Source organism: Urocampus carinirostris, chromosome 4 (assembly GCF_059441175.1).
Source record: "Urocampus carinirostris isolate Australia breed hairy pipefish chromosome 4, RoL_Ucar_1.0, whole genome shotgun sequence".
NCBI classification, from domain to species: Eukaryota; Metazoa; Chordata; class Actinopteri; order Syngnathiformes; family Syngnathidae; genus Urocampus; species Urocampus carinirostris.
Genome location: NC_142352.1, coordinates 31,626,012 through 31,642,764, shown reverse-complemented (window position 1 = coordinate 31,642,764; position 16,753 = coordinate 31,626,012). Strand labels below are relative to the sequence as shown.

At 38.2% G+C, this 16,753-nt stretch overlaps 1 protein-coding gene across 1 annotated transcript; it reads left to right on the top strand.

Annotated features, from left to right (window-relative positions):
* Positions 1–275: 275 nt before the first annotated feature.
* Positions 276–13,532, top strand: LOC148367317 (hatching enzyme 1.2-like). The gene is made up of 10 exons (XM_088333241.1): positions 276–339; positions 429–462; positions 1,228–1,269; positions 3,866–3,910; positions 6,273–6,425; positions 7,860–7,980; positions 9,797–9,975; positions 12,546–12,627; positions 12,704–12,822; positions 12,897–13,532. Exons 1-10 carry the CDS (start codon positions 286–288, stop codon positions 12,905–12,907), a joined length of 840 nt encoding a protein of 279 aa, XP_088189367.1. The 5' UTR covers positions 276–285; the 3' UTR covers positions 12,908–13,532.
* Positions 13,533–16,753: the final 3,221 nt, after the last annotated feature.

Sequence of the window (16,753 nt, the reverse complement as noted above, 5' to 3'; positions counted from 1 at the left end):
TTTGGATTGTACTCAGAAATGAAATAACACCTTGTCATTCAGATAATGATAGAAATGTAGTAGTCACACCTCAGTCACACCCATTGAGTAGCCTTTAAAAGGTGTCTGAATCACAACGTCACTAAACCTTTCTTGATAACAGAGGTAGGAAATAATACAGTATGCCTGTTTACTACAGTTTCTATCTTCCTCTTGCTGAATTTGTATTCTATTTCTTTTATTTTATTTTTTTGCTTCAATTTCATTGACTTACTTCATTTATCTTTTTCAGGGAACAGCAACACAATGACACCAATTACCCTAACAGTTCTTCTTGTCTCTTTATCAGGAGTTTTTCTGGTAAGCTCTCTGCGTACATGTACTTTTGTGAAAGAGACATACTCAAAATGCACAATATTTTGATTGTAAATGATGTATTTCCATTTAAGGTTCCAGTAAAGGAAAAAGACAAATCAACTACAAGTGAGAAAAATCATTTTAAAATATAGCATTCAAATATTCTAATACGGGGGTGTCAAACTCATTTTAACTCGGGGGCCACAAGATAGAACAAACATTTTCTCTGGGGCCGGAGTAGTAGATTAGAGAGAAAGAAAAAAAGAGAGAAAAAAATAATGGAAAGAGAGGGAGAGAAAATTAGAGAGGATGTGACAAAGAAAGAGAGAAAGGCAGAAAGGGAGAGTGAGAAAAATAGATAGAGAAACAAAAATGTTAAAAAGTGAAATAGTTGGAGAGGGGGAAAGAAAGAAAGAGAAAGAACAAAATCCAAAGAGAAATAGAGAGAAGAGAGAGAAAAGGAAAAAGGAAGAGAGAGCAAAAGAAGGTAAAAAGACACAGAAAGAGACAAAGAGGAAAAAAGAAAGAGAAAAAGAGAGACAGAGAGAGTGAAAGAGAGAGAGAGAGAGAGAGAGAGAGAGAAAAAAAGGGAGGAAGAGAGAGAAAGAGAGAGAGAGAGAGAGAGTGAGAGAAGAAAGAAAGAAATACAAGTACAGCATTTGTGAGAGGCACCTGGCTTTGGCAAGTGGATATATTTCAACCTGCAGCCTGTTTTTCTCTTGCGCTTCTCCGAGGGTTTTTTCGCGGGCCGGATTCAATCCCTTAGCGGGCCTGATTTGGCCCGCGGGCCACCTGTCTGACACCCCTGTTCTAATCCAACATATTAGAAAAGTCACAATGCATCTTTGTGATTGCTGTCTTTTATTTATTTTGTTTTTGTTTCGTTTTCAGTTTCTGAGGCACTTGAAAACGCAAATTCACCATTCTTTTCAAGTAAGTGTTTTTCATTTTAATTTGGAAATATTTTTTGTTCTATTATACCATTAAAATACCATAGATAAAAATCGCAACAATTAGTTTTTAAGTAGAGAAAACTTGTCAGAAGGCTATTGCATTAACCCAAGATGTATTAAGTCAATATATCCCATATCATGTGGAGCCCATTGGGTACTTTGAGTGTTGAAAACGGTAATTGAATGGAATTATCTTTAGTGTCATTTTTATCATTATTGTGTAACTTTGTATACAACGAGATTAGACAAGTTAAACGTAATAAATACGCCAAAGAGAAAAAAACGACGAAAAACTCTGAATATATCATAGAATCTTTACAACATAGTGCTTGGATACTGGCCCAAGTTATAACACAGTCATAGAGCAATGAAAAAGAATGGTGCATCTTACCAATAATGCAATGAAAAGAAGTGCAATAACATTAAGCAGCAACAAAATAGCAAAATAAGTCGCAATATATGTTTTCACAGTTGTGTGCGCTTGTTTATGATGGCGATGGCCCTGGGGAAAAAGGTGTCTCTGTGCCTGATTGTCTTTGTTTAGATATCCACACATTTTAAGGACAGGTTCTAAAAATAGGAAAAAAAGCATATCATCAATGATCATATCACGAAAATTAGACTGCCGAAATCTTTTGGTTTTCGCAGGTGTAGTCAAAATATGTGCAAAGGATATGTAGTATTTATTTATTAAATACTGTATTGTACTTAGAAACCAAAGAACAAACCCTACTTACAGGCTCAAGCATTTTTACACAAGTTAAAGTACGGTATTTTTTCTTTCACAAATAACTTTTGTACTGTCAAATTATAATATAATAATATTGCATTATTGATTTTAAAAAGGGGTGGAAATTATCCCAGGACGCAATCCACTTTTATTTTTTCCAGATGATATTCTGTTGCCGTCATGTGGAAATTATTTGAAAACAAAAAACGCAAAAAAAAAAATGTTAATGTGAAAAGAACTTTTCAATCCATGAAAAAGTACTCTATATTAATCCCATGCTGTAGCACGGTTTAGTTATTGCGGTTTTGCTACTTTGTGGATTTTCATTGTGCATCGTTTTCTGCATTCTGATTGGCTAAAAAGTCACCCCGCTTCTTTTCTGCTTGTGTCTGCCTGTGCGTCAATTATTTTAGGGTCTGAGTAGATAAGGGCTGTGACGTTTTGAGGTAATTGGTGAAGGAATGAAGTACAATAGTATCATCCAATCCAAGTACTTGCTTATTATCGGTGAAATAGATATTTAGATTGCTCTGCCCACCCCTAATTCATAGTGAAGGATTGTTAAGTACTCCCTTATCTTTCTTATTGCGATTTTTTTGGGGGGGGACTGTGAATCAGTTAAATAGCAGTAAATACAGTAATCACATTTCTCAAAGTTTGTTCCCATTGAATAAATGAAATTGTAATTATGTTTTCAATTGAAAAGTAAAAGTTTAAAATTGTAGAATCAGCCTTCTTTATATTCTGTTCTGTACTAATTTCTATAAATTTGTTTAAAATACCATAGATTTACGGTCCACAACTTAAGTAACAGGAGTTTTTGTTTTCACCCCTTCCAAAAGAAAATAATACATTAATATCGATCAATCATTATATTCTACTTTGTTGTCTGTACTTCAGGGTTTGTACGGGTGCTTGAAATCCTTGAAAATGCTTGAATTTCAATAATGCTTTTTCAAGAATTGAAAAGTGTTTGAATTGTGGGCGCAGTGTTTGTGCATGCTTGAAATTGTTGCCATATTTCTCCACAAGTGTGCTTACAAATGACTTTGATACTGTTCTCTGGTGGCCCCGCTTTCCCATTGGATTTCTTCTTCCCATGTAATTAACTGCAGGTGGTATTAGCTTATACGGCATTGTCCTATGAAGCCCCTCACATGTCACGCCCAAAAGGACTGGCGCATACTACAGCAAAACAGGGCACTATGAAGTATATATGTAGTATATCTTAGTGCAAGGATTAGGTATCGATTATAGACATTTATTATGGGCCATGCAAAAAATTAAGGAGGTGTTACCCAGTGGTAAATTGTGTTGGGAAGAACTTCCTGCAACCGAAAATGTAAACTACATATTAGAGTTATTTTTACCTAACATCTGAAAAAAATGTCTAGTAAACAATTATATTCGTGTTATACCCAAGATGTAAAAATAATCTGTCTTGAAAAATGGATTAAAAATCACATATCCAGATTGTAGTCATATTTATGGCTCTGCATAACACATGTAATCACATTGGAGGAATTGAATAATTGTCTTCGAAAGTCCTTAAAAAGTGCTTAAATTTGGCCATGAAAAAGGTGTACCAACCCGTGTACCTGAGTATTTGATACTTGAAAGACTTTTCGCAACAATAACTGCCCCCATGCATCATTGCATTGAGGAAGATATCTTGTAGCATTGCTCAGGGATAATGGAAGCCCATATCTCATTATTGTTTTATTCTGGGGATCCTTGTTATTGTTAAAACAATATTGAATGGCGTTGATGTCCAATGAATCGGCTAGCCAGTCAAGCAATGGGATGAAATGACATTGTATTAAAATATGTGGTTTGACTTTTTCAGAAATATTTAAAACTTCTGATCTACATGATGCACCTGACAGCTCAAGTAAGTTGAAAATATATTATATTATTAATACATGAATATCAGACCTATCTACCTATCCATATTCATGCCTGTCAACCTCCACGGCTCCATGCCCTTACAAACTGTCGTATTTTCCAGTGTTCTCGTTTGCCCGCGTCCCTGCGTCCTAGACGCATCATTTTTCCTGGGGACGCATAGTGTCAAATCAACGTGGGTCCCCAGGACGCAACTTTTTTGACACAAAATTGTCATTATTAACCAATTACTTTTTTTTAAAACAAAGATTTACCGCACTCCAAAGTTTTCGTCAGGCAGATCCGCCATTGTTGTTTTGGTCTCGCGGTTCGACTTTTTGTTGTTCTCGGCCAAGGAGATCTCGTTGCTTCGAGATTACGTCATTGTTGTGGTGGTTGTCGTCGAGGGAAGGTGAAAGTCAACACAAAATTGGTAATCTCTTCAGTGTTAGTAATAAGTCGAAACATAATGCAGAAAGTGATAACAACGGCAATAATTCCGGCACGAAAAAACGGCGGAGAAATTCTTCGGAAGATCGCGGAGACTAGGAAAACACGTGTTTTGAAGCGAACGATTCGACGAAAGAAAATAAACAAAATAATACTCCAAGCAAGAAAAGGACTTTTCTGCCAAAATGGACTAAATTATATTCCTGGTTACGCTATGTGGAGGATGATAATGGATTGGACCTTGAGAAGGCATTGCAACTGTGGTGGGACAGCAAACCACGAAGATTATATGAAGTGAAAAATCTGAAGTGATAACTTGCTTTGTATTACCAATTAACCGTGATGATTAAAACTGAATGAGAATATAGATTCATATTTCAGCAATATTATTTTGTATAATGTACAATATTGTGAACTGAAAAATCTGAAGTGATAACTGTTTCGTATTACCAATTAACTGTGATGATTAAAACTGAATGAAAATATAGATGAATAGGATTATTTCAGCAATATTATTTTGTATAATGTACAATATTGTTGTGAACTGAAAAATCTTGAAGTGATAACTGATTTGTATTACCAATAAACTGTGAATTAAAACTGAATGAATATATAGATTTATATTATATATTTGTCGCCGATTTACAATTTCAACCTCAATAACACAACATTTTGGGGACCCATACATCTCTGTTGGGACCCATAGAATTTTGAGCATGCGAGTCCCTGGGACCCATCACTTTTCATAGGTAAAATGAACACTGATTTTCCCTTACAAAATACAAACTAATCTTACAGCATATTTCTTTTTTCAAACGTGTTTATTTATGTAGTTTAACACGTTATATTGTATATGTGTTTTGTTATATCATACATATTGTTAATTAACATTTTTTGTGAGATACTGAGTTTCTCGACATGAATACGGTTTATTATAAAAAAGGTTCAAAAATTAAGTAGCTTGGACGTTCACTGTAGAAGGAAAAAATACATGCAAATTTAATTAAGTAGATTAATACATGTTCTTATTCAAATTATTAATTCATTTTCTTTAAATTATTGTTGGTAATATACTGATTAAAGGGATACCCACAAACTTGTCTTTTTTCATTTTCTGCTTTTATTCTTCCTTTTTTTCTTAACTTCTTTATACAACATAATAATTCATAATATAATGCATCAAAGCAAGTGAGCCGTTTGAGAGCCGGCTCTCTTTAATGAGTTGAGCAGCAAAAGCCGGTTCTCTAAAAAGAGACGCACTTTCTTTCACTACATCAAACCACTCGCTTCGTTTGCAACGAAAAAAAACGATACCGAGATAGAGACTACCGCGGCGAACTTGTTTGACTTGATTGATTTGCCGTTTCGTGATAGTCGTTGTATACCGGATGGTACCCATAATTGACAACTTTGCGTTTTTCCGTACGAATTTTCTTGTACGTCTTACACGTCTTAAAATGCATATCAAACGTACTTTGTACGGCAAAAACGTACAGGTTGACAGGTATGTATCTATCTACCCAGGTCATATCCTTCGAGAGGGGTGATCGACAGCAAGACAAACACATACAAAAATACAAAAATATAAAAAGGGCAAAAGTAGCAAAAAACACAAACAAAATTTTTGGGACCATGGCCAACCCAAATGCCCAAACACCCAAACAAGTTAAGCACCTCAGCACCCAAATTGGTCATGCTATCGTCCCTCCATATGAAACGGAACACAAGATATCGGCCATGTCACTCGGGTCAGGGTGACACAACACACTCTTCTGTTCAACAGCAGGGCCCGACAGCTTTCACTGGTTTACCCCTGCCGCATCATCCGGCAAACCATTTTCTGCGCCGCTTATCCTCACTCGGGTCACGGAGATGCTTTATCAAAAATGGTCAAATATTCACAATCTCTCAATGTACAGCTTCTCACCTGACACACGGCGACATCATGGTTGACGTGATCCCAGAAGACGACGACGGTATCGTGAGGAATGCCGTCCCTTGCACAATTGGCAGCTGTTTGTGGCCTAAAAAAGGAAACCAAATCACTATACCTTTTAACACACAGGGTCTCAGTAAGTAATTTTTACTCAACATTAATTTTCTGAAGGCAGGGTTGACTATAAAGCAGGGGATGGGAACCTATGGCTCAGAGATAGAATCTAACTCATGAAAGATTCCTTATGTAACACCAGTTTAAATAAATGCAAAGTTGATTTTGGTGCATACAATGCCAAGACAACACGGAAGGATAAGTGGTACGCTACGGTATATATAGGGCACAATCCTAACTGCATTTAAGTCACGGTGCCCCACTATAAGACCCCAGTCTGGCTGTATGTAGCTAAGGAATCCTCATTAAACAATGTTTGTTCACAAAGTTTTGTACAAACACCACTGATACTGTAGTTGCCATTATAGCACATATTAAGAAATAATGCAGACAGTTTTTCCAAAATCGTGACAACAGCCCATGATTCAATATTTGGTGTTCTGTTACTAGTGTTGTCAAAATTAACGCTTGCACATTTTCCTAATAGCACGCATTAAAATTTACTTTATCTGGAAGCCCAGAGACAATTACAAAAAAAGTTCTATCTGCAGCTGGTCTGAACCCACAATTTTAAATTAAGATCGTATTTGTAGATTACAGCTCCATCTGATTTTCCATTGCTGAAGGAAGGCGTGAAACGTGAGCCATTAATCCTGTTCAGATACACGCAAAGCCAAACCAAAGCTGAATTACAAAGCAGTACTTTGCAGAATATATAGGGCACGTTTTTCAGTACAATTTACTGTCAAGGTGTCACACCCAAAAAAAAAACAAAAAAAACTAATTTTGGCTGAACAACGCTAAAGAATCCTTTATATAAAAGCTAACTGTGTTCAGTGTTCCGATACCTTATGATGAATCCACAGAAAAAAACTGTAAATAGGCCAAAACACCGGAAGAGACCTTAAAAGTTGTTTGATCGGGTGAGTGGGAGGGATGGGTGGAGCTATGCAAAAGGTGCAAGCACTCCCTCCCATCTCTCGCCCTTCACCGTCTGTGCCAAAGATAAGCACATTAGGCTTCCTGTTTGCAGAATGTTGTGACGTTTTTACAAAATAACTGCTTGCATCTGGTTTTGGAACCAAAATGTATGAAAAAAGGGTCAAAATGAGTTTAACCGATCTTGAGTAATTGCAAGAAAGAGACAAGTTTAAAGTACTATGTTTGTTGATTTGGGGACACGGGCCCTGGCATTATTCTCTTTTCATAATTTTTATCAAATCATCAAAAATAAATGTGCTGAAGACTAAGCTTTGTCTTGGGCGCGGGTTTAGCAATTTAATAAATTTGTCTCATAATACATGGTGTGGCTCTTTCCCAAAACAAAATTAATATATTTTGCTTTTATGGCTCTTTGAGTCAAAAAGGTTCCCGACCCCTGCTCTAGGTTGATATCTACTTATATGATGTATTTGATACGATTTCAATCAGCTTAACACATTGTGTGGCATTGCAGGTCGCAGCGAAAGGAGTTTGATCGAAACAGCCATGGGCGAGATTGAGGACAATACCTGCGTTAAATTTGTGAAAAGGAAAAGAAGTGACAGTGACTACATAACCTTCTTTTCCGGCTCCGGGTAAGTCATGTTTAAAGATCCCTTCATCTTCTTTAATCCCCGCGCACACCTGACGCCAACTGGTTGCTGCGCCACTGGCGATCGTCATTTTGTTTTTGGTGTCACATGTGTGAGGGCACTTTTTGCGGGAAAACGGCAGGGCACGAATGGTGCAGAGTATCAAACATGTTTTATATTTTGGCGCTAGGTTTCTAAATTCCTCAATTGTGTGGGAAACAGAGGATAACGGCGAACTGCCCTTTTCAAATACAAAACGCTGAGGTGACATCTGAAAAGATTTATGACGCCCTTCTAGATAATAAATCACTTGTTGTTTTTGCCAACATTAGTCATATAATACATAATAAGAGCAGAACGGGAGGTTTGATAGTATTTTATTCAATACTTACCACATACTCATGATATTTAAACTTTTTCACGGACAAATCATCCCCTCAATTTATACATCCAAATTGAACACCATTGCAATCTATCTATCAAAAGCTCTCTTTCTGTATCATCTGAGTCATTGCCAGGTCGCTGGAGTTTCATGGCAACCACTATTGACAACAGCACAAAAAAAAAAACTTTTTACACCTGTGTTGCAATCTGGGACTATTCTCCACATTATGGTTGCCCGATGAAGTCCAGAAATATAGGGCTCACTGTTTATGCAATACAGCCCTCATTTCTGTTTTATATCAGCACAGTAGTAGATATGTGCTCTTCTTTGTAATCGCTATTTAACTCTGTGGTAGTCGCTATTTTGAATGGGCATATGATCTGTATAAATGTGACATAAACACCTCATAGAATCTTCAGGTATGTGGGGTGTAGCGCTGCTGGCATTCTGCAGCCACAGGCGTCAATGCCAAACTCCATGTGGTTAGCGCCACCTTGACTAGTTCCCTTCAAAAAAAATTATGACACCTGCCAAGTTGTTTTGTTTTAGCTACTGTTTCCGACATTGAATTCCTCAAACAAAAAGTTTGACTTTCATACACCCCTGATACTTAGAAGGGTTTTTAGAACACGGTTTCCAACTGGTGGGTTGAGACCCAAATGTGGGTCGCAGATCCGTGGCAGAATAATGCTAAGGCTTCTCAAGCATTTTTAAGTTTTCCTTATTCCCCTCATGCTGAGGTTTTTGAGTTTTTCCTTGCCCTCATGTAGGTTTGCTAGGTGCAATAGTGGTCTGTGCAGCTCTTTATTCCGTTTCTGATGAAGGGCTGAATAAATAAACAAGACTTGACTTGTCTAAGAAAAAAAATAGTTAAGGGTCAATGGCACACTTTACAGAAGATAGTGATGATGCGCTGCAAATGTGAGTTGAAGGTTGCCATTTCACACCACAGAGGTAAGTGTTTACACTTTTTAAGCATGATACAATTATCTGTTTATTGTCGTTATTCGGGACCAGAACCCCCCTCAATATCCAAAAATTCACCAAGTAATCAACCAGAGATAATAGATCATTGCTGCATGGGTGCTGTTCATTTAGGCGGACAGAACTGAAGGACAGAGACACCACTTATGATACAAATTCAAATGAAGCTAATTGAGCAATGATTTGTTTTTTTCTGGTCCTTTTGTTTTTAATGGTATAAGCGGCCTTTTATTCAATACAATGAAAAAGCGGAAATGTTTTACTTGATTTGGTTCAAGCTTGTAATTAAGGTAGGACAGTGGATCCTCAAGTCAGACCAGTTGAGAAACACTTTTAAAAGATGGATTGTGGACAGGACATGTTTGGTTTAGAATTTAATGGTTTATGATTTTCTTGTAGTCAGAAATTCATGTTCATCTATTTGTGCCAATATTTGTGTTTGTTTGCCAGGTGTTGGTCTTACCTTGGCAAAATTGGTGGTCAGCAGCTCATCTCCTTGCAGAGAAATGGTTGTATGAGAAAATATATCATACAACATGAGATTATCCATGCACTTGGATTCCATCATGAGCAAGTCCGATCCGACAGAGATAATCATGTCACTATTAATTTTGAGAACATCATTCCAGGTCAGTCAACCAACATGAGATACTTCACTACTAGAGAGTACTAGAAAGCTCACCATACAATCTTCAGTTGGGTCAAAATTACTTATTTGGGTAAAGAGTGGACAAGTTTACGACTCGCAAGCGCCTATACTCTTACCTGAAAAAAACACACACACAAAAAAAATGGAAAAATCATGTACGTGTTTCATTACAAAACAACTCACGGCCCTAAAACAGAGGTCACCAACATTTTGAACCTGAGAGCTACATTTTTGTTACTGAATAGCGCAGATGGCTAACAATTAGAAGAGTATTTCTAAAATAGCAACTTGTTTTGTTACAATGTTATTACCATTTTTTCATTATTAGAGGTAAGCTTAAAACAGAGCCGTAGCCTCGCAACCGCCCATAACGCGCATGCGTTGAGCAGGGGTTGGCAACCCATGACACGCATGCCAGCAGTGGCACACGAGGGGTTAACCAGTGGCACGCGAGCGCACGGCAAAATAATAATGATTATATTTTAAAAATGCACATTTTTACCTGAAATTTAGACAATTTCAGTTTTGCGCCGTGTTTACGTTAGCGCCCCTGCTTCGTGTGTCATTGTGTGTTTGCGCAGCACCTCGCAGAGGAGAGATCTGTGTTTTAACCCAGCCAACGAAACGCACACGCGCAATAAATGAACGAATCATGGGGGTCCCTCGAGCGAAAACATCTTGTTCTTTTCGGCCAACGTGGATAGACGAATGAGGCTTTGTGCAAAAAATGACCGTGCTGTTTTGTGCATTATGCCTCAAGAGCGTTGTACCCCGCATATCAAGTGTTAAACGTCTTTATGAGGCGAAACATGAATTCAAGGCGTAGACATTAAAACGCGCTGTGTCAAGGTACGGCAAACAAACACGGACCCTGAAAACCTTTTTCATTGCTAAAACATAAGTTATCACATTGCTCACTGCATAGCAGAGCACAGAAAACCATTTACTGATGGCAAATATTTCAAAGAAGCGTGTGTGGCCGTGTGTGCGCGCACGTGCGTGTGAGAGCGCGTGCGTGTGCGCGCGCGTGCCTTCAGCTTTGCTGCTGTTATTTCAAGTTTTGATATTTTCTGCAATAAGATTTCATTGATGAATGGTGTTTTTCAACCAGTGTACTGGGGCACCCTATAGTGTGCCGTGAGACCTTGTCTTGTGCGCTGCTGGAATTTGACCAATTTTATCTTTCCAAAAAATCAGGCCATTATTCAGTATTTTTGCAATCTTCAGCCGAGGAACAGTAACAGTCATCCATATCAGTAGGTGACAGTAGATTTCTATATAATTTTTATGTACTAATTATCAGCTCTTGGGGTAGCACAGTACATTTTGATAATTTGTTTAACAAAGCAGTTTGACATTGCACTGTAAATAAATAAAAAGATAAATAAAGCACATTATTCTTTTTTATTTTAAGTATTATTTACTTCTTTTTATATACTAATTATCTACTTATGAGTTAGTATAGTGAAACATTTGACATAACCTCATTTTCAAACATTTTGAACGGACGGTGTGCCTCGGAACTGTTTTATAAATAAAAGTGTACCTTGGTTCAAAAAGAGTTGAAAAACACTGAATTATACGATTTAAATGTATATCCATATTGTATATTTGGACTGGTGTAAAATGACAGCTCTGCGAGTCATTAATCTTGGTGTGGCGCACTGATTTACAAGGACATTTAAAAGTGGCACTCCACACCGAAAAGGTTGCTGACCCCTGGCGTAGAGCATCAAGTGCCCAGGAGGGCACCAAAAAAAATACAAAAAAGTGTACAACAGAAAAAGGGTAAAAACAAAACAAAACCAAGGTTCGCTAATCACATTTTATTAACAAAGCCCTCAAACTCAGACAGTGGGTGATAGTGTTGGGCACACAGTGAAAAGTGTCACTAGGAGGCGTGCTTTCCCTGTCAGTGTCAGTAAAAGTTTTAAATTGATAAGGTGAGTACGAATAAATTTGTTGTCCGTGTCAAATATTATTTTAAAAGCACTACATTTTTAACAGAAATCACACACAAAGCATGTTAAAACAATAATTTACTAAAACAACAAATTAAAACGTCCATAAAGCATTTATGCTTCGGGCACCCAAAGACTAAAACAATGTTTTTAAAGACACTGATCATGTCAATGATTTCTCAAGCCATTTAGAAATCAATTTTCCTAAAAAATTACTTTGACTCATCACTGGTTAAATATTTTCAGATCGAGTCCAAGTGCTACTCAGGTGCTCTTAGGGGTTTACCTAGTGCCTGCAGGCACTTTGTTGAAGACCCCTGCCACAAAATGTTTTAATATTTTACAAACCAGTGTGGGATTTATTGTTAATGACCCTTCCCCCAAAACTCATAATGTGTTAAAGCCCCAAACAAATGTTAAAAAAAATGTGCGTTGACATTTATTAGTTTGTTCTTGTTTGTGTATAGCAACATTGGTCTTTTGGTTTAAAAGAAACTGTTGGAATTGAAATAAGACACTGAAAATGTCTCATATGTATTTGTAATAACTTTGCTAAACTTTGCTTTCTTTGCTCTTGGCCTCCATACAGGAAGAGAAGGCAACTTTCTTCTTGTGCAAACAAACAATTTGAATACAGATTATGATTTATATTCTGTGATGCATTACAGCAGGTGGGTACTGCATATAGGAATGTGGAAAATCACTCCTAAACTGGATATAAACCATGTTCCTTTCATTGTTACATAGATTCGCCTTTACCAGTAATGGCCTACCAACCATCACTGCCCTAAATGGTGCCACTGACTTTGGCACATCACAACAAATGAGCTCCAATGACTTGTTGCGCATCAATGCATTATACTGCAGTGAGTAATCCATTTATTTGTCGGCCATACATGATAATGTAGACTGTTAATTGTTTTTTACTTTCTTTCTCCAGGTGGGGAATGATGGGGGTCCACATCTCAAGGTCTCTTAGTGGCATGTTTTGAGTACTATGATATCATTAACAAATCAGCATATAATTTGAAATATAATTCATTTGTTGTGGTTTTCTAATTGCATTAAGTATTTTTCACAATTTTCACACAAAAATAAATAAATGTCACTTTGCTTGTCTAATTCTATGTATTTTTGTCTTATGGCTTAAATGACCTTTATGGCAAATTAAAGTTATATATTTGTTTGAGTATACTGACGTTAGCGAGAGTATAGTGACCACCTTTTCCCCTGCTTCACTTTACACTAGGGGTGGGCAATAACTAGAATTTTGGTATTGATCCAATCCAGGTAAATACAGAGTACTATCGATTGATACCCATCTTTTGGCTTTGGAATGGCCTCATTGTTGAATAATTCACAAAATCCCATTGACGGTTTCCCCAGCAAGGAAACATGGCAAAACTAAGCCGGGGTTCTCTTTTTCTCTATCCCTCGGCTGAGGGATGCGACGAAAAGGGATAGAGAGACTTTTCTGAGGAGGTGTTTTTTTTCCGCCACGCAGCCAACCGCCCAATTATTTTGTGTGATCCAATTTTCCTTGTCATGTAAATAAATGTAGTTCATTGGTATCAAATGTGTTCATTATTTTGTGTGTGTCTCTATTGTTAGCCTTCTGGACTGATCAATAATTATCTATATTAATAAACTGAAAAATCAATAATTTCAAGCTAAAATTTAAATATGTTTAGAGTATTACTTATTCATGATAATTGCTAGTTTATGTCGAATTAATTTGGGTTGGAAACCGTGAGCACTACCAGCTGGCTGAATCAGTAACCACTGAATTACATTTTGAATTATAAAAAGTGATTAAAATCAAATACTCTACAATTCATTCATGTTTTCCAATTAAAACTAAACAACAAGAACACATAACATTATACAAAAAAAGAAACAACAACCACCTTGATACTAGATAAAGCAAAACATCACACAATTACTGCTTCATTATACATTCATTGTTGCATTATAAATCTAAAATCCAAGTTATTTTATAGAAATCCGAACAGTATTATTCTGAGCCCTACATTCTGAGTCCAGCACGAGGTCAATGCGTTTCAGACAACCGGAGCAAGAGAGCAAGAGGACGGTTTCAAATTTAACACTATGTTTGCTGGTACTTGGGAAAAAGCGTTTTTTTCTGTACGAGGCAATCTACTCAAAGTTCGAATCCCGGCTTGTCCGTGTTACATGTCGAAGTGTCCTTGGGTAAGACACTGAACCCCTAATACACCAAATAAGCAGGTTAGCGTCTTACATGGCTGCAATTCAAGGCCGCTATTGGGAAATCTGGAGCACATTGTAAAGCGCTTTGGGAAGTCATTGACTTGAAAATCGCTATATAAATGCAGATCATTTCATTTCATATCAAATCGACTAGCATTATAGCAGGAAACTTTATTTTTGTGCTAGCAACTTTCAGCGGTCAAAATACTCCCCCAATCTCCGGCTTTAGAACATTGAGGAATTTTTAAGAATTACTTAATGCTGGTGTATTGTACAAAAGAAGGCTCGAGAGCCGGTTGGGACGAGGACCACATGATGCAGACTGTTGAAGGAGAGGTTGACTGCTGGTGGCTTGACGCTTCTCGGAGGTTGCTGGCTTTCTCCCACAGGTTTGGCAGCTAGCTTGATCAAGCTTGGCTGCCGACCTGGCAAGGCTTGTCGACTGCCTGTTGGGCTGAGACCTGGCCAGGCCCGGCGAGGGCCTTGGTCCAGCTTTTTCCTGTTAGGACATTCCTCCTGCCTTGTGGCTGGCCAAAATCAGACTGCCCTTGCGATGTGAGACGTGTACTAGTTCTCGGTTCCGATCTCCTGGGGTGGGGGCAGACCCCCTGTGGTGCATTGGTCACGAAAACCTTTGATGTGCAAATGAAGCTGACGCCCACGTCCCCAATCTCACATTCCAGCAGAAACAGTCAGATAACATGTCTAAGTGATTGACTTCAAACACAGTATTCACCTCACAGGTTTTGACATTGATATCATTTTCTGACATTGCAAAACGAGATTCTGACCAAACGTTGAATACTCTACAGGAAAGAGAGAACGGAGGAAAGAGAGAAGGGGAAAGCAAGAGAGAAATAGAGAAAAGAGAGAGTCAAGTCAAGTCAAGTCATTTTTATTTGTATAGCCCTTAATCACAATTAGTCTCTAAGGGCTTCACAAGTTATTACATATAAGAAGTTTAGGTTATTCGTATGTTATAGAGTAGAAGTGAGTTTTAAGCTTAGATTTAAACATTTCCACTGAGGTTGCAGATCGGATCTCAGGGGTAAGAGCATTCCACAACACCGGTGCCCGGATGGAGAACGCTCTCGAACCAGCGGAACACTTCTTGGCTCTTGGGATCACCAGGAGACCGGCGCTCTCGGAACGCAGGCTTCTGGCCGGGACCTAGGGGGAGATCAGATCTGAAAGATATGAGGGGGAAAGTCCATGTATGATTTTGTATAGTAATAGGATAACCTTAAAATCGCATCTTAGGCTAACAGGGAGCCAATGCAGGTTAGCCAAAATTGGGGTGATGTGATCGTACTTTTTTGTCCTTGTTAAAAGCCTCGTTTTAGCATTTTGTACCAGCTGAAGACTCTTGAGTCTTGTCATCGGAAGACCGGAAAGTAGTGCATTACAGTAGTCGAGACGGGAGGTAACAAAAGCGTGAATTATGATTTTCGCATCCGACTGAGAAAGTATAGGACGAATTTTAGCAATGTTACGGAGGTGGAAAAAAGCGGTTCTAGTAATTTTCTTCACATGTGTTTGAAAGGACAGATCGGGGTCGAAAATGACACCTAAACTTTTAAGTGAGTCACTCTGTGTGATGTGGCAATTGTCTATGTTCACAGCGGTTTTAGAGAATAAGTCACGGGACTTAGATGGACCAATAACTAACATTTCAGTCTTTTCAGAGTTAAGACGCAGGAAATTGAGTGACATCCACTCTTTTATCTCAGTGAGGCAGGCCTCCAAATTTCCACAGTTTAGTGTGGCAGATTCCTCCATCGGGAGATACAGTTGAGTGTCATCTGCGTAGCAATGGAAACTGATATTATACTTGCGAATAATATCACCTAGTGGAAGCATAGAATTGTTGAAGAGAAAGGGGCCAAGCACTGAACCCTGCGGAACACCACAAGTAACACTAAATGGCTCAGATGTCAATTCGCCATATTTAACGCAGTGTGTCCTATCTGAGAGGTAGGATTTGAACCATAATAGGACGTTTCCTGAGAGACCAATCCATTTTTCCAACCGTTCTAGCAAGATATTATGGTCCTCTGTGTCAAATGCAGCACTAAGGTCCAGCAGCAGCAAAAGTGATGATGCGCCCGAGTCCATTGCCCGTAGGAGATCATAGTTATATGTTTAAAATATTTAGAACTGAAGGTGCAAGAACGCCAAAGAAACCTTTAATAAGTGAACCTGGAAGCGGGTCGAACTGGCAAGTCGTCGGTTTGGCCGTATTCACCATCTGTTTAAGATCATCGAGTGACAGTTCACTAAAATGGGACAAAATCCCTGGACAGCCACCATGTCGTGCATCTATAGATTTGAGTGCTTTAGTATGTGTTGAATTAATACTGTCTTTAGCAATTTCTTCCTGTATGCTTTGGATCTTCTTAGTAAAGAAGACCATTATGTCGTGGGCAGGATGAGTGGAGCTATCTGGGATAGTCTGTTGCCTTGTGAGCGATGCTACAGTGTCGAAAAGGACCTTGGGATTGTTCTTTTGTGACGCAATCACCTTCGAAAGGTTGGCTGATTTTTCAGAGGCCAGGGCCGCTTTATACT